This window comes from Corvus cornix, chromosome 19 (genome assembly GCF_000738735.6).
Source record: "Corvus cornix cornix isolate S_Up_H32 chromosome 19, ASM73873v5, whole genome shotgun sequence".
Classification (NCBI taxonomy): domain Eukaryota; kingdom Metazoa; phylum Chordata; class Aves; order Passeriformes; family Corvidae; genus Corvus; species Corvus cornix.
In genome coordinates, this window is record NC_046348.1 from 5,898,998 (window position 1) to 5,923,441 (window position 24,444).

The window sequence follows — 24,444 nt, forward strand, 5'->3', positions numbered from 1 at the left end:
GGAGCATCTCTCTAAAGAAATTAAAGCCTGGTTTCAAAGGCTGAGGGTTTACTGAGGCTTTTTCCAAGTTTGTTTTGAAGGATAATTTGTTTGTTTATTGCTAAGAGCAGCTGTTAAAAACTGAAGCTGCTCTAAATATTGCAAACATATGGAAGACTCATTAATATTTTGGCTGCTATTTTAATTTAATAGGTTTACTTACAGCCCCAGACAGCATTTTAGTTTTGTTGCTTATTGTAGTACCCAGTCTATATTTTTCTAGTCACTTGTTCTTTGACAAAATTACATTTCCATGTGTGGTTTGTACAGATAAAATGAGGGTGATGTTCTGAATGAATGCTAAGAGCAAGAGAGTTAAAGATGGTTCATCTTCAAAATTTAGATTATTTCTTTAAAAATGGAGCAACAGAAAGATTTCAAAATGTTTCAGACTGTGGTGTGTGAGTTTGACCCATCAGGGACAGCTTTTGTGGGTTTCCCTTGCTCCTCCAGGAACCTGTGCTAGTTTATTCCTTGCAGCCTGGAGAAGAAAGCATTTAGTTAAATGGATAAATAAATAAATCTGGGCTTTTCCAGCCTTTTGGAAGTGGCACTTGGCAAGTTAAGTGTGTTCCTGTGTACTCTGGGCTGGTGAATTTGTAAATCACTGTGGTGCTTCTTTCGCTCTTGCTTTCTTTAAATTTCTTCACCTGGGATAGCCTTTCCCAGAGTTTTGTACTGGATATCTTGAATATGGAATGTGGATGAAGCTGTCCAAAGAAAGTCTTTCCAGAGTTGCTTTTCAGTACATAGTAAGAATATCTGTATCTTGTTTATATCCATTTATTGGCTCATTCTGTGTCTGGAAGCAGCTCATTTATGCTTATATTTATGTTTATTTATAGATTTAGATTTGTGGTCTCCAAGACTTTAAAGTGAACACAGAACTTGAATTGTATTCATTGAAAACAGATAAAGTTTAGGGTTCTAAAGCTGAGCAAAATCTGTCACTTCTTGGAAAAGACCACAAATTGAACTTAACAGTGAAAATAACACTCAGCAATTTAAAGCTGCCGCTCTTAATCATGAAAGTGAGAACCAGCGGTGTAAAAATGCCTAAAACAAGGGCTGGTACTGGAGAAAAATGGAGAGAGATGGCTGGTGTGGTGTAAAATATTAGTTTCCCTAAGCTTTCTGAACACCCAAGTCCTGTTCTTTATTCCTCTTTTCTCCTTTTCTGTCCCCTGCTGGTGACTTCCATATGTACAGCTTAAATATCTTTTTCCTCTTCAGTCTGGAGACAAAATGATGATTTTCTCCAGCTAAAGGACAGTGCTTAAATTAGAAATGCTATCTCCTCGTAGGTAATGCAAGGGAAGCAATGCTCTCTGCTAAATTTGGATTTTTCACCTGACTGTTACCAAAATGCTGAGGTTGGTTTTCTGTGCTCCTGCAGCACAGCATAAAAATAACAAGATGCAACCTGTGTTTGTACTTTGACATCTCTGCTTTTGTTTCAGGAACTAACAGAGCATGAAGGGAACTTCATCTCTTCTTGTGTTGCTCTCCCAGTGCTGTGGGATGTTAGGAGATAAAACATCTCTGACAGGATCTGCACTGAGGAAGTCACGAGTTCAACAGATTTTTCTGATGTTTTCAATAACAAAGCCATTAACTTTCTGTTTATCTGTTTTCTGTTAAGCCTGACAATATTATCTTTTCTGACAGTTTCTCTTGTCTCAGTTAAGGAATGCAGAGCAGAGAGAGCAAGGTCTGGCCAGGGTTGTGCTGTTCAGCAGATCGCTGCATGTGACCTCTTCAAGGCAGGATGATTTTGCCATCACTGAATATGTTGTGGTTTTCTTGTAATTCTGTTGCTGATCTGTTCATTTTATGACTGCAAGGGTTCCTTCCTTAGAGATACATAACTGGCTACTTGTTGTTCCCCCCTAGAGTTTTAACAGATTTTACATCCTGAACAGAAAGGAAATCAACATCCTGAAGTAAATGAAGTTTTCATCTGCAAATTATGCAGCAAATGCAAATATTTAAGCTGTGTGAGCTGGTAGCCCAGTCTCTATAGGGTGAAATACAAAAGTGCTTCACTCCTTGTTAGAACAGTGTCTGATATGTCCTTATCACTATTATGAGATTGTGTAAAAGTGAGTGTCAGCAGTTTGCCAGAACCCAGCAGAAGAAGAGAGCAGCTCCCAGCTGCAGAGCTCTGCCCAGGAGAAACTGTATTGTTGTGTTATGGTTGGCAGAGTGGTTTCCTCTCACATCTGCAATGAATTACATCAGATTTTCTTTGGCACGTCCTTCCCACTAAATAAATTTGTATGCTTGGAATACACACTCCAGTAAGTTCTTTTAACTTCTTCATGGAGTTGTGCTCCTTGCCCTGGAGAGATCCAGAGGTGGAAGTTACAGAACTCCAGAGAAAGAGCCGTGGTTTTCAGCAGGACTGTTCAAATACACGTGGTTCTTCTAATGACAGCCCAAAGCTGTTATCCAGCTCTGGTTTCTGTTCAGCTGCTGCTAACATCTACAGATAAAAACAGAGTTTACTCGCTCCAGTTTCATGCCTGGTTTGAATTGTGAGGAACCATCTCCTGTTTAGAGTCCAAACATCCATGACAACCAGGACTTCAGCAGTTTGTCTCTGAGATTTTAAAGGCAGGAGCAATCTCTGATAAAGGTAAAAAGTATACTAGAGCATGAGGATAATTGTGCTGTCAGAGATGTGTGAATGCGCAGCTGCTCAGGGCCCTGCATCTCCATTTTCACTGATTAACCTGATCATAAAGGCATTTGGCTTTGTAGGCATTTTCTCTCATATTGAAAACAAAATTTAGGGGGTTATTCCATCTGTCTTGTGACCCTGACAGCACAGACTTTTTCAGTGTCCTCTAAATTTGTTTAATATTCCCTTTAGTGGGTGTTTCTTCTACTATGTGGATTCCCATCTGCGTAGTTTCTCTCCAGAGGTGCTGCTATCTCCTTTTTACAACAAAACCAAACCTCCAAACCCCTTAACTCTACATAAATATGATTAATAATCCATAAAGAGAGTTATTACCAACCAAAATGCAAACTGAGGTGTGGTTGCAAGCTGCCTTTTGGCAGACATCGCTGGGCCTGTGTAAAATCCTGCTCTCTGTGTTGTCTCTCGTGGGTAAACATTTACATCTCACATAGCCCTTCCTTGGCAGGTCCAGCAGAGGTGAAGAATTGTGTAAACCTTTAAAGCTGCCTTAAAAGTTCAGGAAAATCTGAAAGATGAGGGTACCTCCACGTGCTGTGGAGTGGTTCTAGAAAGGAGCTCAGGTCTGGTTTTGCCAGTGTTCTTTATTTACTTTCTTTTTCTCTTTTACAATTAAACATCAACAGCCTTGTACTCTGCAACCTGGATGTTTTAAAGCTTACCAAGCCCAAGTACACTTGGTTGCAGGGTGACTTTTACACAAAAAACCCCATTATTTTTGTGTACTGGAACTGACCAAATATAATGGGACTCTTTCCAAAGCAGGCAGGATAGTGGGTAAAAAGAAATCCTTTAATCTTCTGTAAAAAAGAATTAGAAGTTACACTTCTGTTCTGAGGTTCTCCCTGTGCATTTAAAGGGATTTTCTCAGGCAACTGGATGTGAAACTTGTTTTCTGATCTCTTTTTGAGAATGACATGCATTCAGTTTGGCTATAAGAATGTGTTTTGGTTTTTTAATAGAACAGCTTGAATACTGCCAACACTGAACAACAAACTGACACAGGCTCCAGATCCCCCTCTTTTGGAATTCCATTTGGACTTGCAAAATAATTCCCTTAGAAATGGTAAACACCATTTCTTCTCAATTTTACTGAATTCTTGCTTAGACTGGAAATAATTCCAATATCCTGCTTCTGTCTCTCTAATGCCACTGTGAGTGATGTGTTTTAGACTTACAAATTGGTCAGAAAAGAATTTGGAATCTGAAGCCTCTTTAATTTCTTTGGCTGCAGATGGAGTCATTGTTTTTAGAATTTCTGGTTTGCTGTTGATCCCTGGGTTTTGATTCAAAAGGGACCACTCAGTGTTTTTGGAACTACTTTAAACCAGTTTCACTGCAGTCTCCATCCTGACAAAACCAGCCTTTAGGTAGTGTCAGTTCTGAACCAAAATTTGTGTATTAAACCTAATCTTGGGCCTGCCACTGCTTAGATTTGCCTTGGTAAATTGTGCTGTGTAAATGATGACATTTTCATGTGAATATTATATGAAATATCCTCAAAACATTTGCTTTCCAGTGACATTATTTTTCTTGATATTGCTGATGGGTGAATGCCCTTGGCTATCTGCTATTAGATGCTTATTAGGGGTAAATGCTGTTCTTACAAAGGTGAAGTTTTTAGAGCAGACACAAATATAGGTGTGTAATATAAAAATTAGACTGAGTGATAATTGCAGGAGAAGGAAAGGAGAAGGATTCTGGAGACACAGCTTTGGGTTTGGTCCTTGTGGTTCTAAATCAGCCACAAAGTGCTGTCACCATCAGGACTAAATGTTTTTAAGAATTCCCAGAAAAGGTAAAGGTTCCTGTCCCTTCCAACATCACCATCTAACAGAAAATACTGTTCTTCCTTGTGACCCTTGCTTAGGTTATTCTGTAACATTTTTGTTGTGGTAATGTTGTTTTGTAACTTCCATTCCTGTTCTCCAGGACACAGCCTGCATTTTAATGGCTTGGATAAGAGCTCAAAATGAGAAATACTCTCCTTCATTTATAAATATTTACAGTGTAACAAGGCTCCAACAGCCACACACTGAATTTCTGCCCAGGGTGGCTTTCCTTAATGTTCCCATGGGAATGACAGTGGCCCCTGGCTGAACACAGATGAGAGCTGTTCCTGTTTTATCTAAACCATGGAATATCAGAAGGCACAGAGTGCCACAATGTGTATGTGTAGGAATTCCTGCTATCTCAGTGAAGCCTGCTGGTTTGGATCCCAGGGCTGGATTGCGATGGCAGTTGCCAATCCCAAGTCCATCTCCTGTGAGTCACAGGATCTGCTGGGCAGGAAATTCAGAGCTGACTCAGTCCCAGGCCACTGCAGAATATTGACAAGCTGGGGAAGGCTTTGTATTCTGGTCATCTGCTCATAGGAGAGCAGAGAAAATTGTTCATAAACATTCCCTGACTTCCTGGATCTCCTTCCTTTGACGCAAGCCAGGGAGTGTAGCTTGGAGCGAGGCTTTGGAGGAGCCCCATTTCCATTTCATGACTTTATTGAATTTTTCTAAGTAGGTTTGTACCCCTTTTTCATTTTTATTTTGAAATGATTACGCAAGACCACAAAAGTCATGACATTGGGATGAGCAGTCTTTATGGTTCAGTAGTCAGGATGGTAAAACTCTTCAAGCATACTTCTTTTTGGGGAAAAAAAAGAACAGAATACTTTTTTTTTTCCCCTTTGGAATGTTTAATCTCAGGAGGAAAGAGCTTTTAAAAATTATCCTCCAGAGAGAAGACAATATATTGCCAAAATATGTAATGTATTTAATGTCATAGAATTAGTGGATGCTAATAACACAAAAGAATCTTTTTTCCTTTTGGTTTTCCTTCCCTTAAGAAGCTCTTCAGCATTTCAAACAATAGTGAATGAGGGCTTTGAGTAGTATAATTTTTTGTCTGTTTTTCCAGGTCTATAAAGGTGAATTTCAGCTTCCTGACTTCCTTAAAGAAGTGCCACAGGTACAGTATTGAATTAATTTCCTTTTTGTGGGTGTAGCAGCAAATGATATCAAACAGCCTTTTATAAACCACTTCTTCATGAGCTTGATTTTCTGATTGATGGCAAGATTTTCTGATTATCCGTGAGGTGGAATCTTGAACTCAGCATCCCAAACTTCTCCTGAATCCATCTGTAACTCCAGAGTTAAGAGTGGTGTTTGTCACCACTGAGCTGCTTGAATATTGCTGTGAAATGGAAGGAAAATTTGAGCCTCTTTTCCAGACCAAACTGCAAAGTTTGTTACTTGTAGACGAGCTTTATCTTTTGTTATCTTGGTTTAAAGCAAGTCTAGTTCACAGGGCAGAATTATAAGTACTGAGAGGTTTTAAAAAGAAATAGAAATGTTATCAAAGTCAGCAAACCCAGCCATGGATAAGGGGTGGTGTTGATTTAATAGTCATGTGAGCTATTGAACTTGAGATTTTACTGAAAATTCATAACTTGGTACCTTTCAAATGCTGTTAAGTGTCATCAGCTCCTTAAGGGACCTGCAAAAAAACAAAAAAGGAAAATCCTTATTGTGGAGCTCTCACACTGTAGGATCGTGTGGATGTCATAGAATTGTAAAATCCCAGAATGGTTTGCATTGAAGAGACCTTAAAGACCATATTTTTCCACCCCCTGCCATGGGCAAGGACATCTTCCAGTATCCCAGGTTGCTCCAAGCCCCATCCAACCTGGCCTGGGACACTTCCAGGGATGGGACAGGTTAAAAATACACAGGAATCTACCACAGACAAAGCATTTTGACTTAGCCATTCGTTCAAATGAAAATGATTTGATTAAAAAGGAAAACTGATTTCTTTTGTTCCAGCCAAAGAAGACAGTAGAAAGGAAGTCTCGTGGCAAGATAAAATGAACATGGATCAGTGAAGTGGAATAGCTGTAGTGTGTGTTTCATGTTTTCAGAATATAACCCTGCTGTGGCCACCAATTCTTTCTGAGCAGCCTTTGTGTGATCTCTAACGTGGGCTTGGCTTTTTTCTGAGTGTTTGCCTGCTTGGATCACTCAGTGCTCCTGCTTTGCTCAGCTGCTGGAGAACCATTCCGGCCCTGTTGCTCCCAGCATTGTCCCCTGTCACTGAGTGTCTGTTCCATGTGTGCTGCTGAATTCACAGTGTCCTGGCAGGGGTCACTCCTGGGGCTTCCACATGGGATTACTGGTGGGATTGCAGGATTATCCACAGATAAAGCTGCAGGAATAGGGTGTGATTTAACAGGAGGGGAAATATTGCTGAGGATTTATGGAAAATGCAGGGAGATCCTTCAGAGTTGAGCACACTGTGTATAGATAGTGTGCTAGCAAAAAACCCCTTGATGTTGCATAAATCCTGGGTTAAATCCTTTAAATCCTTGTTCTGCATACAGTATCTGTCAGTTAAATTATGCTGTTTGTGGTTTCCAATTATCTTGTGATAATTCCCAAAAGAACCTGGGCTACTCTGAATAATAAATATCTTCTTCACTCCATGTGATAGGGAGGTTCCTCCTAAATTCCAGGAGGTAGATTTATACAATTCACTTCATTTAAATACAGTATTTACCAAACTCTGAGCAGATTTATCCAGAGCAAAGAAAGACCATCAAAAAGACAAAAATAAGCATTGTGAAATAGTAAAAGAATATTCCTTAAACCAGAAAAACTTGATCAAATTGATGCTGATAGTATTAACATACTGTAACTACTGAACAGCTCAAAGGTTTGGAGTACAGACATTGGCACTGATAATATTTTTGTCCTCTAATATAAATTGAGTGACAATTTAATTATTTTTTTGACAGACTGAACCTATGGAATAGAAGATAAAATGGACATTTCTTGCACAGAAGGTAATAAAAGAGCATTGCAGTCCTGCTCGTTTGTTGCTCTTAATTTAGTTAAGATAATTTCTGTTTAACTTCTGTAACTCCATGGGTAAGCAAAATATGAAGATATGTTTTTTAAAGAAAACTGCTAAAGATGAGCTGATTTGTAATATTTGATTTAACATCTCATAGCCAGTATTTTCAAAAAGCTGCATTTTAGTCACTGAATAAACAATGGCAAGATTTTGCAGGGAGCTCAGTAAATTCCAGACCAGTTAAGGAATGAATGATGCAAGATTTCCTGTGTTAATGCAGGATTTTTACTTGTCAGCCCTGCTATCAGATCTTCTGGCCTGACAACAAAAGATGGCAAAATGGGTTTAAAAATAGCCCAAGGCAACGTGCCCTACAAATATCCCCAAAATAGATCCTTACGTGGCCATAAATATAAACACCCTAAATATAGCCAAAAGCACTGCTCAGTGTAGAAATAATGGATCTAAAAGCTTCCCAGAGATTAATTGCAGGCCTTTGCTGTGAAATCCATAGAGAAACCATAATCTTTGCACACAGTCAATGCTCAAATGACTAAAGCATCAACCTCATTTTGCCACTTAGATCTGGAAGTTATATTTCAAACTGCAATATTTCTGTCTAAAGCTGCCGCCCAGTTTCTGAGAAACCAAACTGGGAACTTCCCAGCAGTAACTTCCCACTGTAGGGAGGGACACTTCCAGCATGGCACTGCAGCCCAGGAGCACAAGGGTTTCGGATAGAAGTGGAAAATCAATATATTATTTTTTGCATGATGCTCCAAGCAGTCTCTCTAATGATAAAGGATGGACAAAGCAGCCACATTCCTTACAGGAATGTTTGAGTGGCTGGGATTTGTCTTGGCAGTGATTTTCCACCTACTGAGACAACAGTGGCTATTCTTAATTCTGCATTATATGTAATTCCAAAATGCTGTCCAGGATAAAAAGCTGAATATTACCAGGAAAGCTCAAACATAACTTTATTTCTTTTTCCTTAGAAGATCAACTGCTGCCTTTTCCATGGGAATGATCCCTCAGGCCTGTCCCCCCGGGATCAGAGGTGTGCTGCTCATGGCCTGCTCTCTTCAGAATGCTCTCTCCTGTTCCTTTCATCCTGTTTTTGTTCCAAATTTTGCTGTTGTGAGCGCATGTAAATCTGTTAAAAAACAAAAAAAAAATCACCGTTGTTAATGTAGAGCTGCATTACATTCGCACAACTATTTTTTTTAAGGTTTTAAAAAATGCAAAAGCAATGCCTGTCTCTGAAATTGCTCCTCTGTTTTAATTACAGAGCTCCATCTTCACAGATTTTTTTTGTTTCTTGTAGCAGTTTGGTTTTAAATGTACGAAGCTTTCACAAGTGGTCTGTGCTTGTCCTAAAAGATTTTTGGTGGAACAGTTGTTTGTTTCATTCATATGTGGAAAATGTTAAATATCTTTTATTTAAAAAAAGAAAAAAAAGTTGATAAATTACATGTACAATTACAATTCAATGATCTTTTGTATTTTATTTTTCAAAATAAATGCTTTAAATGTGATTTTTGTTTATTTCTTTATTAATTAATGGTTGTGCTTCCAACTTAAGATTTAAATAATTCAAGATATTGATGTGTTAATTATAATTCAAGATATTGATGTGAGGGAAGATATGATGTCATGTCCTAGGTTTGGATCTTATTTTAAGGTTTGCAATTTAATGCTTTTCGTTTGCTTTTAATAGCTGGGTGATGAAGAAATAGTAAATTGGAGTGTCCCACTGAGGGGTATAAGGAAAGTAACGTGAGATTTGTTTACTGCAGGAAGAAGTAGGTAATTTTTACCGTCTTGAAATTGTTCCTCAAAAGCAATTGTGTTCAGAGATGCTCTGCTGGGGGGAAGCTGCTGCTGGGAGTTGTATCCTGAAGTTTCGATCTTTAGGATACAGTGTGGAACACGATTATTTCTATGAGGTGTTTTTGGGGTGGTTATTGTGTCTCAGTTTTTGCTCTCCTCGGTGGTTCAAGGTGCTGAAGGTGATTTCAACCTTCCTCACCGGTTTTGAGAGGAGTTTTTTCCAAAATATTTGTATTTCCACAAATTCTCCTCTTAGGATCTGACACAGTTTTGCTTTTCCTGCGTTTCTTTGTTGCTCCCTTTGGGATGATTACCGATAAACCCCGCGTCCCCGAACGACTCTTGGGTGCCTTGAGGGACGAAGATTTCCCCGCTCCTTCCCACACGCGATCCCGGGGCCTCCCCTGGTGCCGGCTGAGGGCAGCGCGGCCCCGGTGCTCCCGAGGCCGCCAATTAACCCCGGCTAATTAACGCCGGGCGTTTCCCTCGGAGCTGCGCGGAACTGAGGGATAATCCCCGGTCCCGATGCCGCTCCCGGTGCCGCCTCAGCGGCTCCGCCCGCCGGGACCCGGATGGGCCCGTACGTGACGCGGGGGCGCGGCCGCTCCCCCCGGGCCGGAGCGGAGCCGCAGCCGCGGGCAGGCACCAGGTGAGCGCGGGCGGGGACAGCCGGCCCCGCTGCCCTCATCCCTCCCCTCATCCCCTCCATCCCCGGCGGGGCTTTCCCCGCGGCCGGGGCTCCGGTACCGACCCGCGGCAGGTGAGCGAACGGCGGGGAGGCCGCGGGGCTGGAGGGGGTCGGGGAGCGGAGGAACCGCGGCCGGGGCCACCCCCCTGCCCGGTCAGGCTGTCACCCCGGCAAGGCGCGAAGTGAGAGTTAAGAGTTAATTGTTAATAAGTTATTAATGAATTATTGATTAAATTGACGGACACCTGGTGTATCCAACAGCCGGCTCAGTCCTGAGCTCACCTGGGGCTGTGCTGCCCCATCCACCTGCTGTGGTGATGTCTGTGTTCGATGCCTGTGCTCCTCACAGCTGTCAGATGGCTCCAAGCTCTAAAAGCTGGGGAATTCTGTGTGAGGGGCAGTGCCAGGCACCAGTGAGTGCAGCCCACTGGTCCCCACTGGTCATTCCCAGCCCCCAGCCAGGTGTCCCTGCTGTCCTGCTCCTGCCCTGGAAGGTCACTGTGATGGAGAGTCCCATTCCGCCCACCCATACACCCTGTCTCTGCTCTCAGCTGCAAAAGTTGGATTACACTGTCCTTTCATCATACTCTGTGTTGTTGTTCATGACTAGAGATGCTGGGATTTTACAGTCCAGGATTTTCCAGTCCAATGTATAACACAGTTTATTGCAGCTCGGAGATCCCAGCCCCTCTTCCAAGATGTTTCTTTGCTATTCTGACGCAGATTTGTTGGAACTTACTGGATGTTGTGTCTTTTCCCTCTGTGTTCACACATACCTTTCATCGTCTGAGTCTCTTGAAGTTGGTGGTGCAGAGACTGCTAAATCAGGTGTCATTCTACCCCAGTTTCTCTTAAAAAAGGGGGAGCCTTCCTAACAATCCAGCTGGTATCTCCCCCAAAAAAGCACATCCCAAAGAGTTACCTTTGATCAGAAGTTTGTGTGGGTCTCTTGTAATGGGTTCATACATCAGTACCTTAACGAAAAAGATTCTGTATAACCCTTATGTCATTTTTCGCTGGTATGTAACTTTTTTTAGGTTTGTAACTTTGCCAACACTGGTGCAACCTCAGAAGGTATTTAAGAAAAAGTTGTTTAAAACAATATGGAGGTGCTGAGGGAACAGCAGAGCCTTGAAAAGCTTTTTTAAATCTTAGCATCAAGCCCAGCTCAAGGGTTGCTGTTATTCTGTGGGGAATGAAGCCAAACTGGCAGGGCCAGTTCATTTACTGAGCTTTCCTTGCTGTGTGTGGGACAACATCTGAGCTGTCCCCAGCAAAGCTCCAGGAAGCAATCCCTGCTTTTAAATGACAGGTGGAAGGACTGGAAGGAGGCATTTCTGGTAGAGTTGGGTGCTGCTGATGTGTGTTCAGTCAAATATTTGATTTAATGATAATTTTGTTTATAGGTGGTTTTCCCATTAACTATCTGTGGATCTAGATCTAGATGTATTTGAAAGTGAAATGGAGGCATTTTATTTATTAAATAAATAAATTCTGTAAATTTAATGAGAGATTTAACAAAGGAGTATTTCTGCACATAGTTAAAAATAATCATTACTTTAAGTGGCAGGAAGAGGATCAGCCCAGGCTGGATGGGGCTTGGAGCAGCCTGGTCTGTGGACATGGCAGGGGGGTGGAACTGGGTGATCTTTAAGGTCCAGTTCAACCCAAACCATCCTGGGATTCAGATGGATGTGTTTTCTTCATGAAATGCAGTGATTAACTTCTGTTTTTCTTTTAGGAGGACTCCGCTCCTTCCAGCACAGCTCTGTTTCGCTGCTCCGTGGGTGAACAGGTGAAGCCAGCCTAGAGAGGGACTTCACTCACCTTTTAATGAACATCAAAAAACAGGTTCAACTTGTCAGTCATTAATCTTTTTATTGCCACTGAGCTTATTCTTGAAATCCTGCTCTGCTAAACCTCATTATTGAGGGTTGGTTTTGTGTGGATGTTCTAATGGTAGAGAAGGTTGTTACTCCTGAGCAGAACATAATTAATGCTGTCTCATGGCTTTTTTTCTTGGTGTCATATTGAAGGAGGATTATGAAAGAGGTAGAAAAATTCCTTTTTCTCAGGCTTCCAGTTCTGTTAGGAAAGAGGCCCTTTTTGGTGCAGTGCCAAATGGATGAACTTACCCCAAAACCCCATTCTGTGGTCAATAATGCTGGTGTATTTAATGGAGTGAATGTTGTTTATTCACAGTCCACTCCATTTAAGGGAAATCTATGGGACATCCTTGAAAAATGCAGACAAAGAACACATCTTTGGTCAATCTTGAGTTCTTTTGGATAGTCTTAAGAGAACTGGAAATAGCAGCTAAAGCACTGGCAGCATTATAAATAATACATTCACAGTAAATACGGGCTCACCCTCAATTTTTGACTATGCCTCTTATAAATGTTTTTCTGCAAACTGTTTCTGGGTGATAATTTGTTTACCTCCTTAAAGGAATCCCTAGCAAAATAATATTTCATTTATATTGTGTGTATTCTTTATCTGTGAGGCATAGTTGAGTTGTTTGGATAACTGATGATGTCAGAAGAAATGTTGTTTTAGGACAAATATTAGAATTGTTAATAGGATGTGACCCTCCAGAAGCACTTCTGTCCTTATTTATCTGCCTGTGCGTTGGACTGTGGTGAGAAAATTATTATGAACTGTAGAGAACAGAAATTAAATCCCTCTGCTGAACTAAGCCAAACCTCTTAAGGAGCTGCAGCTCAAACAGAAATGTTTGAAGCTTCAGAGTAGCTACTTATCTGTGTTTATTAGGGTGTTAAACAGGATCTAGAATTCACTTCCAAATTTTGGGGAAAGAAGGCTGTGTTTTTGTCTGATCACGTCTCTAAAAATACCTGTTTTGCCCAGGAGCATCCCAGGTCTGTCTGGGTTCACTCTGAACTCAGTATTTCCTTTAAGAGCTGAGATCTGACGGTGTGCACAATGACTGTTAGCAGAATAATTAATAAAGTATTTAAAATTTATATGTCATTTTTTCTTGCTGATTTAGAGAGGAAGCATCCTTTAGTTAATAAATAAATGTGCCAGACGTGCTTGTGCAAGTAATCCTCCTCTTTCTATATCTTATAGTGATTTGAGAGAAGGTTTAGAGGTAGATAAAGCCTCTGGCAGTGGAATGTCTTTGTTAGGGAGTTGTGATGCTGCTGGAGACATCCTGGGAACGGGGATTTTACATAATGCAGTGTAAGGAGAGCAGCGGTGTTTCTCTTTGCTACTCTGCTCTCTCAATTATTATTTTTATCATGCCGTTTGTCAGTGCATCCCATTCTCCCGTTGAGCTTGGACTGAGAAGCCTTGTAGCTGTTAAATTAAATTGATAATTAGCAGCTTGATAAGGAGAGTTAAATATTTGTGTCTCATGCGCGCGTCCGTGTGTGGTGCGATGTGATGCAGTGGGCAGGCAAACGTCTGCGTTCCCTGGCTGGTTAGAAATCCCGATTTTCCCATTTCCCAGGGAATTCCAGAGCCCAGCCGAGCCCGTCCGCACTCCCGTGAAGGTGACAGACGAAGCCGGGTGTCGCCAATGGCAGGGACGCGTCCCCGCATCCCGCCCCTGGCAGGGCTTTTTCCTGCATCCCGCCCCTGGCGAGGGACAGGCTGGGCCAGCGGCCACCCAAATTCTCCCAGCAAATGACATTTTCCTGCAAAGCCACGCCGGAGCCAATCGCTCCCTGCACCGCGCAGCCAATGGATGCCGGGCTCTTCCCCAGCCCCTGCCGGCGGCTCCGGGGCTGGAGGGCCTTGGAACAGCTGTGCCAGCGGCATTGCTGCCCCCAGCCCTCCGCCGGGGTGCTCGGCGTCCCTGCACCATCCTTCTCCCGGGAGTAACGCTGCCGCTGGGAACGCTCGGGGGGACGCGGCCGCTGCGGGCTCCTGGGCTGCGGGGAGCGCCCCGGTGATTCGGGTCATTTGGGTAATTAATTTGGGTCTCCCTTCAGCACTGCCACGGCCTCCTACCCAGCAGAGCTGCTCCCCAGAGCCAGAGGGATGGTGGTAGTCACGGGGCAGAACAAAGTGAGTGCGAACCCGGATGATGCCATGTCGAGCTCGGATGCAGAGGATGATTTCCAAGAGCCGGCCACTCCCACCGCCACCCAGGCAGGACAAGCGCTACCTCTGCTGCCTCAGCAGGTAAGGGCTCACCTGAGGATGGGGATGATCAGCACACGCTGCTCAGGATTTCGTTGTGGATATCCGGCTCACTTTCCACGTTTGAATAAAACAAAGTCTCTTGAATTTATCTGAGTAGCTGGGCAGCTTTATTTACAAGTTCCATCCAGGTTTGGACTTGAGACATGCAGTTAAGTGTTTATTCTGGTACTGATGGCATCCTGGGGTGTGATAGTAAGATTTTAGGCCTGATGTAAATAAATACAGATTTTTTTTTCAGTTTATTGTATAGTCTGGTTGTTTAAAGGAACCAGCAGAGTGCAAGTCCCAAGGGTGACCTGAGATTTCCTCCCTTTTGATTCTGTGTAAGGGGTTTTGTTTTGTTTTTTCCTTTCCCCAAAAGATCCAAGAGGAGGCATTAAATGCCACCTCAAATATCTGCTATTCCAGCTGAGTGATTTCTGCTGTTTCAGATTCCCAGCTACAATTAAACCACTCCCTGATTCCTCCCAGAAGCCAAAGCATCCAAGTTTTTACCCCTCAAAGCTCCCTGGTTTGTGGCAGTGGGGCAGGAACCACACATTTGTCCTGGTGGCAAACTGCAAGTGTCTTTTGGAAGCTGTGCCCTTTGTCACCTGCAGAGGACTCGAGGCTCCTTTCTGATGTCCTGGTTGCTTTTGCAGTTCCCAGAAGTTGTCCCACTGAACGTGGGAGGGATGTTTTTCACCACCAGACTGTCCACGCTGCGGAGGTACGAGGACACCATGCTGGCAGCAATGTTCAGTGGCAGGCACTACATCCCCACAGATGCTGAGGGCAGGTACTTCATCGACAGGGATGGCACCTACTTTGGGTATGTACAGAGTCCTCAGGACAACCTTGGAAAGTTCTTACCGAAAACTTATTTTTAAACTAATTTTTAACAGGTTTTTTCCTCAGAGTTAAATCATATTTGTGCAGCATTTAATGTTACACGCCTTCAAAGTATCACAGGAGTAATTGCAGTTCAAAACTCTTTGGTGGTTGTGCAGTGGGAAAGGCAAAACAAGGAATGCTTTGAATTTGTGCAGTGTCTCCCCTAGAGTACCTCCTTTCAAGGTATCAAGTTGTTTTGATGGTTTAAAGAAGTGTTTGGTGTTGCTTTACGTAGGAAACTCCTTTGCACAACACTGGGTTTTTATTGATATTCAGTGTTTATAATGAAGAGGGAATGGGAGGAAGGAATCTAGGATTCTTACAAAGTTAAAAGAATGATGTTTTCAGTCTTTAAATAGGATATAAATGCTAAAAAAAAGCACAAGCCTTAAAGAATTTCTTTTTCTAAATTATTTTTGCTGGTAGCGCCATACTCCATCACCTCCAGGATTTCTTCCTAAGTGCTGAGCTTTTATTTCATTTTTAATTAAACTAACCATGATTACTAATGCTCTGTTTGAATTGGGGTGAGATTGCTAATAAAGGCAATCAGTGTTCATGGGTTTGGGTCTTTGCCCACAGCACACCTTGCATTTGAAATGCAGTGACTACAGTCTCTTTCCCATGAAACACTGTGGCCTCTTCTGTGTTATAAATGGTTTCCTCCACATTGAATGTTTTGTTTAAAATACACTGATATTTTTTCAAATGAGTTTTGACATCAACAGAGAGGCAAAATGTGAAATGATGGCTTGGAAACCTGAACATGGCAAACGGTTTTACAAACAAATGTTGGGAATATGGATCATTTATTTCAGTTACTGTCTCAACAGAGCAAACAATGAATATCCAGCATTTCCTCTCCTTTCCCATCTGCAAGAGTTTTGGCAGAAATGTGTTTGTTAATGATATTTTTGCCCTTTTTTCAGAGACATACTAAACTTCCTACGATCTGGTGACCTGCCCCCACGAGAACGAGTGAGGTCAGTGTACAAGGAAGCTCAGTATTATTCCATAGGACCATTGCTAGACAATCTAGAGGATATCCAGCCTCTTAAAGGAGAAAAAGTTAGACAAGCTTTCCTGGGCCTAATGCCATATTACAAAGGTAAATAAAAAAAGTAGCACTGACTGTTTCTTCTAGTGGGATTCCAGTGTTATACCTCGTGCTTTCCATCTGCTTTCAGCTCCCAAACTAATCCCATTGCAGCTGGGAAGTTTATTTTGTATTTTTCATGCTGTTTGGATCTTTGAGGTCTCCACATCCTGCTGCATCCCAGGGTGTGGATTTCTGTGCTTAAAAGGGAGCAAGATTAGGCCATAATATTATTAAATGAGAGGGTTTGTCTGTATTTGTTTTGTCAGGACTTGTCTACCAGTTTGAAAACAAACCAGTGGGAGGCACCAAGTCAGAATAACAATTTAATGGGGAAATTAAAGAAAAGGAAAAAAAACTAAAAGAAAACACTGGTTCAAACTGTCAGAGTCAAGATACAACTTGAGTCCCTGTTAGGCAGGGTGGTGGTAGCAGTCTGGTAGAATGGTGGCTGCAGTCCTCTGAAGCGGTGATCCTGTAGGAAAAAGGGTCTGCTCTTCCTCAGAAGGTCCACTGGTGGCTGTGTGGCTCCTGTACTCTGGAAATCCAGTGGAAGGGTTGTCTCTGGTGTTCAGAATCTCAGATTATATCCACGATGGGATGCTTGGTTCCTCCCTCTGGGTGGAGCATCTCACAATGGGGTAATGAGTCATGAGGCCAAGTGTTGATTAGGCTCATTAACAGAAGATAGTCCAGAGGGAGTTATCCATGAGTCAGGCGGCAGGACAATGATGGGCCATTAACAGAAAGATAGTCTGGGGGGAGGAGGCAAGGAAACACTGCCCCACCTGGTTTCAACAGCTCCTGAGGATGGGAATAGAATACACTGCAACCCAGGACAACTTGCAGCTGAATAAACTTAAGGCCACCAAGTTCACCAGATAACTGAGCTTGATTTGAATTTTCTATGTTTTGCTACATGCTGCTAATGCTGATACCTTTTCCTGGTGTTAAAATCAAGAGTCATACACAGTTAGAAGGGGAAAAGGGATTTTACCTTGGTATTTATTTTAAGGATCCTTAGGTGCACACGTCCAGGTCATATGCACCGAGATGCACCCCACCGAGTGTGTGTGTCCTCCCAACATCGTGTATAACCTTATAGGTTTTACTAATTAGCAGATCTATCCAAGATTCCCCAATGAGAGGCTCAAGTGAGCCCCCCTCCCCAAGGAACCTTCCCCTGGATGGTTCTATCTTGGTTTACAGAATGTGTTCTGGAGAGGACCTTGGGCTCTGGGGCACACTGATCCCCAGCTACGAAGCTTCTAAAATGTTGAGTCTCTTAGCTTGACAAACAAGTCCAAGAATGTAGGCAAAAAGCACTGGGAATACAGAAGTTGTAAAAAGGTATAACAGGGGTATAAAAGAAAAGGCAAAAATCTTCATGGCATCAATACCACACTGAGAATAACTGCAGTGAAATGTTTCACGTGAAACAATTGCTTTTGATCTCTTTTCCTTGGTGCTTTGTTGTAATTCTCGAGTCTTTGCCCTTTTCTTTTTTCAGACCATCTGGAGCGAATCATCGAGATAGCCAAGCTGCGAGCCATGCAGAGGAAAGCCAGGTTTGCCAAGCTGAAGGTGTGTGTGTTCAAAGAGGAGATGCCCATCACTCCCTACGAGTGCCCCCACTTCAACTCGCTGCGCTTCGAGCGGAGCGAGAGCGAGACGAAGCTCTTCGAGCACCACTGCGAGGTGGACGTGTCCTTCGGGCCCTGGGAGGCCGTGGCCGATGTCTACGACCTCCTGCACTGCATTGTCACCGACCTGGCTGCGCGCGGCATCACCGTGGACCACCAGTGCATCGGCGTGTGCGACAAGCACCTCATCAACCACTACTACTGCAAGCGCCCCATCTACGAGTTCAAGATCACCTGGTGGTGAGTTGTGGTGGCAGAGCAAAGGGATGCAAGGACTTCCAGAGGACACAAAGATTCTTGGCAGTGGCATTGCTGCTCACATTCCTTGGGATCAGCCTGCTTGGCAGCAAAGGGAACCTGGTGCAGGAGTTGGGAAAACCTCTTGAAACTTGAAAAACCAGCCCGAAATCAGACTGTTGGCTCAGGTACCTTAACGAGGCACAAAACAAAATCACCTCATGGGAAGGATGGAGGGCAGTGTCTGAACATCTGCTCAAAGGTGCCACCAACTACGTGGCTTCAGGATGGAATTGCAGATTTTTTTCCTGCATTGGTGGGAATCTGGGGTGCTACTAAAGCTGACGTTTCAGTTTTACCCTCTTAGAAATGTTTTAGTTCCTCCTTCAACTTTACCACTTTATAAAATTTGAGTCGTACCCAGCACAAAGATTCTGGAAATGTCATTCTGATGTACTAGATAATTAAAAAAACAACAACAAAAAAAGGAGTATTCCCTATATATTATTAATTGTTTGTCAGGGTTAAGCTGTATTTCTTTTTAATTAAGAATCTACATTGTGAATTATAATGTTACACTTCAATTATTTCCATTGTTATCAAAAGGAATAGCAGATTTGGAATATATTCCTTAATGCTTTTAGGAATAATAACTGTTCATGGAAGACTTGTGCCTGTTTTTAGCCTTAGAAATTCTAAATGTTTACAATATCTACAAAAAAAAAGCTCTTTAGAATCAGGTCATTTACAAAGGCTTTTGGTAAATGAGAAAACCCTGTATGTATGTTCCTATTAGCAGTAGTGAGAGGAATATTTAATGTATATTATTTTATTACTGACTCTTTTTACATTCTGTGATATTAAACTTTATTTTAGACTTAAAGTCAGATGATATTAGACAAGTGCTTCCTTCACTTCACCTTCTTTGGACAATTAAATCTTAATTTTATCATTCTTGTTGACCCCTCCTGGTGTCATAGTGGAAAAAGAAAATTCAACCTTGATATTCAAATATTTCTCCACTCTAAAGCAGTAGGAAACTTCTTTCCATGCTGGAAGAGGCAGCCACTGCAGAATTATATTTTCTTCAGAAGGTAATTTTTGTACTTCTGACATGAGCAACCACATCCCAAATTTTAATTCCTGAATTCAGCCCAAAACTGCAATGGAGAAAAGTCTGAAAATCTTATTGTTTTGTGAGGTACAGAAAACTCAACCCACTTGAAGGGGCTTCAAAATAACCTTAAAGAGAGAGGAAAAGGAAATATTTGCATATTACATTCCATTGGATTAATTAATCCAAGAATACTGCTTAATTCAACTTTTGACCAAAATCCTTAAGAAACATTAATGACAGAGATCAAAATTCTCAGTTAGCTGAGGTAATTTTTAGAATAACTCTAAGAACTTTAGGATCAAATTGTCTTGCAAAAGAAGAGACCCTTTTTTTGCCTCGTCACCCTTTGAGGTATTGAATTTAGGAATGAAATTGTCTCTCTGAGGTGAGCGTTTCCCTGCTGATCTCTGCAGTGTTTCCTTTCACAGGGATCACTGTGCTGAGTTTCAAGGCCAGAGATAAATCTGAACAGAGGGAGTTCTGCACATTTGGATCTAAATTTAAGTTTGTTTCAATTGTTGCCTGAATTAATGGCCTTGGTTTTACAAGTTCTTGCAGTTGTGTTTGGCAACCCAAAATTAAAAGTTAAGCTGAGACTAAAGTTTCTCTACAATGAGAGGAAGCTTTGCTTGGTTTCTTTGCTGCTTTGCTGCCTACATTTTTTCTTTTTTCCCAAGGAATCTCAAACTGCAAACCACAATTTCTTATAAAATTAAATAACATCTTAAATCTGAGCCTCACAGAGTTCTGGCTGCTTGTGCACTTCAGATATTTAAGTTCCGGATTTTCAGATTTACAGATTTAAAATTTCAGATTTTCAGATTACAATGAGAATTGCAGTTTTACTGGGATTTTCAGTGGGGTTTTTTTTACCACTTCCCATAAATGTATTTACAGAACTCTGGTTTGGATTCCAGCACTCCTTGCAGAAATGGATCACAATTTGTTTTTCACAGTGTGTTTTTTGGTTTGGCTTTAGGAATTTTCCTGCTGTTGTTCAGGAGAAGCTGTGATGACAAAATTCCTGTTTCAGTCAATTTTGTTACTTCTTTATATGCATACGTTGGGATTTTGTAACTTTTTCCTGTTCATTGCTTCAATAATTAAGGAAGGTGACCCAACCAAAAAGAGAGAATGAAAATCTTGGTCTGTATCAGCTGTGTCTTAATCGAAGTTCTCATCCTCCTGAAGACATTAAGTGCAATACTGGAAAGGAAAACATGGATTTAAGCCCACATGCTTTAATTAGTGCTGGAATTTGGGATTTGTGCAGGTTAACAACATTTTAATGGTTCCAAGCAGTCTTTGTTTACAAGGATTGAGCTGCTCTTGCCTAACCTGTGCTCATTTTTTGGCAGAAGCAGAAGAATTGTGCAGGTGGATGGCAGGGGAGTGTCATCTAAAAACTGGGTTATGTAACATGATTGATTTCTCTTTTCTGGGCCTGTAGCGTTTGAAATTCTACATTTGCAACAAAAAAATGTGAGTAGCTGATCTACTAAATCCATGTTTGAGAGGACTGATGGGTTTTGTATAGAATTGGCTCATTAAACTATGGAATACTGCTTTTTTTTTTTCCTTTTTTCTTCCCTTTTTTTTTTATTTAGGACTTTTCTTTATATCTGGGCAGGCCAGAGTTTTGCTAAAACATTTTTCTGTGCTCCCTTAGCTTTTTTTGCCACTTTTCCACCCCCACACTCCCAAATCCCTGTGTGTGTGAGCAGTAAATGGTCTCCTGTCATCAATATTGAATATTGGGGGAATGGTGGAACAGTTGATATTTATTTAAAATGAGAATTATTAACTATTTTTTACATTGCTCCGTGTGTGTGTGGACAAAAACATGACAAGACCAATGTTTTTAACATTTCCTTTATATCCCCTGTGGAGTGGTTTTTAACAGGGAACAAAGGGGGGTCTCACATGAAGTGAGTTGGCCGATTCCACAGCACATGAAATGTTTCTGCATCTGTTTTATGCTTGTGAAATAGGAAGAGGGGAAAAAAGGAAAATAAAGAATAGGAAAATAAAAAAAAGGAAAATTACCCTTCTTTATGAAGCACTCAAAAATGACATGAAAAGGTGTTCATGCACAGCAGCCACTTCATGGCTGTTGATCTCAAGAGTTTAAAAAAAAATCTAAAATTAACTTTTGGACTTGGTATAGACTTTTAACTTGAATACCCAATATTCTGCACAGGAATCTGAAATACTCCTTGCTGAACTTCCATCCTCCTCAGAGGAAAGTGAAGGTGCCTCCAGCTTCGATCTGGGAAGCCTTTGAGCCATGAACAGATCCTTATGGTGCATATGCTGGATTTTTAACTACAGTTTAATTTTTATTTTAACCTGTAATGAGGGATCAGCTTCTGCATTGATGAGGATGTGAGTTCTTTTTTTTTGGAAGCACTTCAGGTTTAGTTACCTTAATAACAAAAGCAGTCAATTATTGCAGCAGGAATTTCTGCATCACCCCCTCTTGAGGGATTTTTTTAAGTTTTAGGGAGTCTGCTTGGGAGACACCTCATGATGTAATATATGCAAATACCTGGATTTGTTAACGTGAATATTTCTGAGATTTTGTTGTTAGTTGTGTAATAATCTCTCCTGAATCTAACAAGAGTGATAAGGGTTGAGTTAAACACTGGTTTTGTGATAAGCCAGCTCATGCCTTAGGTATCTCCTGCCCTCATTTGTAAAATCACCCATCCCAAAGGCTGTTAAGGTTACAGGAAAACCAGGAATCTTTCTTGGCTGTCCACAGTGAGTGATGAGGAGAATCAGGGCTCCTTAATCCACTCCAGGCTCCATTCTTGGAGTCAAAGTGGTCACAGGGTCTGGCTCTCAAGTCCTTGAAGGCAAAACTCAAACCCTCCTGTCATGAGGAATGAGCTGATTTGCAGATCAGCTAAACCTGGCCTTGCTGAGGGATTGTTAAAATTCCAGCAAACTGAAGGATGTGGATAGTTTAAACTGCTCTGATGGCTTTGTTAAGCCCTGATCTCCTCTGAGTTGGTGCAGTGGATGTTTTCTGATACAGAGGTTGGGCAGTCCTTTTATTTGAGCTTTTTGGTGTATCTGAGTTTTCCCAGTGAAACCTGAAGCCCAGTGAGCTGATTTCCAGTGAGTCCTGTGCACTGAGCACTGGTTTTTGGAAATAGGGAAGTGGGAGGGAATTCCTTCTGCAGTGTGATGCCCGGGGACAATCCTCACTACCTCTAAAGGAAAACTTTGAGATCCTGATCCCCACTCCCCCACACCCCCTCTGTTGGATGAGTGTAGGAGGAGATGAGGTGTCTGGGCTGAACATTCCCAGTTAATGACTCCAGCTGGATCCCCCGTGGTCCTCACCCCCTTCTCTAACCTTTCACGGCTACAATTCCATGTGCAGGAAATTTATCTCTTCTCTGCTGCACCCTCAGATTTGTTTGCCAGCTTATTTTAAACTCATTATTAAACTGATATTTTAATATTGCAGTATGGTGACTGTTAGTGTCTAAAGAATCTTATTTATTAAATCCTACTACTCTCAAAAATACCTGAATAAATGGATTAAACTAACATAGAGCACAATCACTTTAATTTCACCCTTCTGCTTTATTTTTTCTTCCTAATGACTGTTAAGAAGTGCAAACTCTTACTTCTTTTAAGCACTTACATAGGATATATGTATTCAGCCTAAGCAGTATTTTGGGGGCTGAGGGCCTTGCTGTGAGCTGAAGGATAGCTGCATGATCCCTCATCTGGTTTTTTCCCTAAAAAGCTAATCACTGATATAATTAAAGGTCATGGTTTTCTAGCTTCATTTGGCATTTGCAAGCTCTGGGAGCCCTCGTTGCCAGGTTTATCCTCACTGCTAGTTGTTTAGAGATGACAGGGAACATGATGAGGGAGATGATGGAAGTGGCAGCAGGGAAAAATTCCTGTCAGAGCTGGTTGTTCCCATTGCAGAGTTGTTCTTTGTGTTTGGTTTCAGCTCTTGTGTTGGGAGGCACAGGAACATCCACCCCGTTTGTGTGAGCCCTCCACCACTCACCCATTTCTGTGTAAGTTCATCGTGCAGTGGTTCTGGGAGAGGAAAGGAAAATCCAGTGGCTGTGGATTGCACGGGGAATGCGGCAGTGATGGGTGAGGTGGCTGCAGGGTCACACTGCTTGAATCTGGTTTAGAGGACCTTTATGTCACAGCTGGATCTTTCTTTTCTGCATGGCAAAGCAGAGCAATCACTTGGGACACAACTGCCTGGCAGGTAAGGGAAGATTTCAGAGCAGACAGCACAGAAAAAATGATCTCTTAACTCATTATAAACTCTGGAATATATTTCTTTTGCTTCTTTTAATGACTGCTTTACTTTGGACAATTTACAGACCCCACTGGCTTTAGGTTGTGGTTGGCATTACTGAGCCCTGAAGATGTTTTCAGGTTTTTCACACACAGCACAGAGGACCCAGGATACTTCTAAATTTTGGGCTATGAAAAAAACCAACCCGGTCTTTCATTACCTTTCTGCAAATAAGCTGATTTCAGAGGATAACTCTGTTCTGTTATTATCTCCTGTATATAATTCTCTAACTGGAAATCACTTTCCAGAACAGCAGTTCGTAGTTATTTTACTTACACAAGCTTAGTATAAGTTTACCTCCACTCTCACTGTGACTTTTATAAATGGATTTTGTTTTGCTGAATTATAAATTATATGTGTCTATGCATTGTAACCCGTAATGCCTTTGAAAATCCAGCCTGGATGCTAACGATCAGGGTTTGGAATTATCTCCAAATGTGTTTTGTTAATAATTATGTTGACGTGTGATGTTCAATACTGTGAGTACTGCAGTGTATTATTTCTTAATACTTTTGACTTTTCAGTTCAGGTAATATATAGTCTATATGGTTTTTATTTAAAACACATAGAAGAAAATGTGAATATAAAAGTTGTGTTGTGCAATAAAAAATTATGATACTGAAAACTGTTGGAATTCTGGCTCATCTGGTCTGCAGCCACTGCAGTGCCTTTCCTCACCTTCCCTGGCATTTCAGTGTGCTTTGCCTGACTGCAAACGAAAAGTAAGACACGAATCTCTGTCCCAGGCTGTTTTAATGGCATTTAGTCGTTTATCATCACTTCCCGAGCAGATGCCACTTGTGCAGTGTGTGCTGTCTCCGGCATCAGATCATTCCAGTGCTTTCAATTCCATC

General features: G+C 41.7%; 2 protein-coding genes across 9 annotated transcripts in view; both read left to right on the forward strand.

The window, feature by feature from the left end:
• TPST1 (tyrosylprotein sulfotransferase 1) overlaps nt 1-9,126 on the forward strand; it is a 33,851-nt gene extending 24,725 nt beyond the window's left edge. For 4 of the 7 annotated variants that reach the window (XR_005603416.1, XR_005603417.1, XR_005603415.1 and 1 more), the window contains exons 4-7: nt 5,657-5,707; nt 6,562-6,637; nt 7,530-7,577; nt 8,587-9,126. Coding sequence is in view for 2 of the 7 variants with exons in the window: in XM_039563049.1 (XP_039418983.1) it covers nt 5,657-5,707; nt 7,530-7,547 (69 nt within the window). In the remaining 5 variants the exon portion in view is untranslated. The remainder of the gene's footprint in view (nt 1-5,656; nt 5,708-6,561; nt 6,638-7,529; nt 7,578-8,586) is intronic. The other 3 variants (XR_005603419.1, XM_039563049.1, XM_039563050.1) reach the window with 3 other exon arrangements.
• Nucleotides 9,127-9,963: 837 nt separating this feature from the next.
• KCTD7 (potassium channel tetramerization domain containing 7) lies at nt 9,964-24,215 on the forward strand. Of its 2 annotated transcripts, none has more exons than XM_039563052.1 (6): nt 9,964-10,070; nt 11,851-11,960; nt 14,069-14,261; nt 14,924-15,093; nt 16,085-16,263; nt 17,762-24,215. In XM_039563052.1, the coding sequence occupies exons 3-6, from the start codon at nt 14,118-14,120 to the stop codon at nt 18,136-18,138; spliced, it is 870 nt and encodes a 289-aa protein (XP_039418986.1). In that variant the 5' UTR covers nt 9,964-10,070; nt 11,851-11,960; nt 14,069-14,117; the 3' UTR covers nt 18,139-24,215. The 2 variants fall into 2 exon arrangements, with proteins under 2 accessions (XP_039418986.1, XP_039418985.1); XM_039563051.1 differs by having other exon boundaries at nt 9,966-10,181.
• The last annotated feature ends 229 nt before the right edge of the window (nt 24,216-24,444 follow it).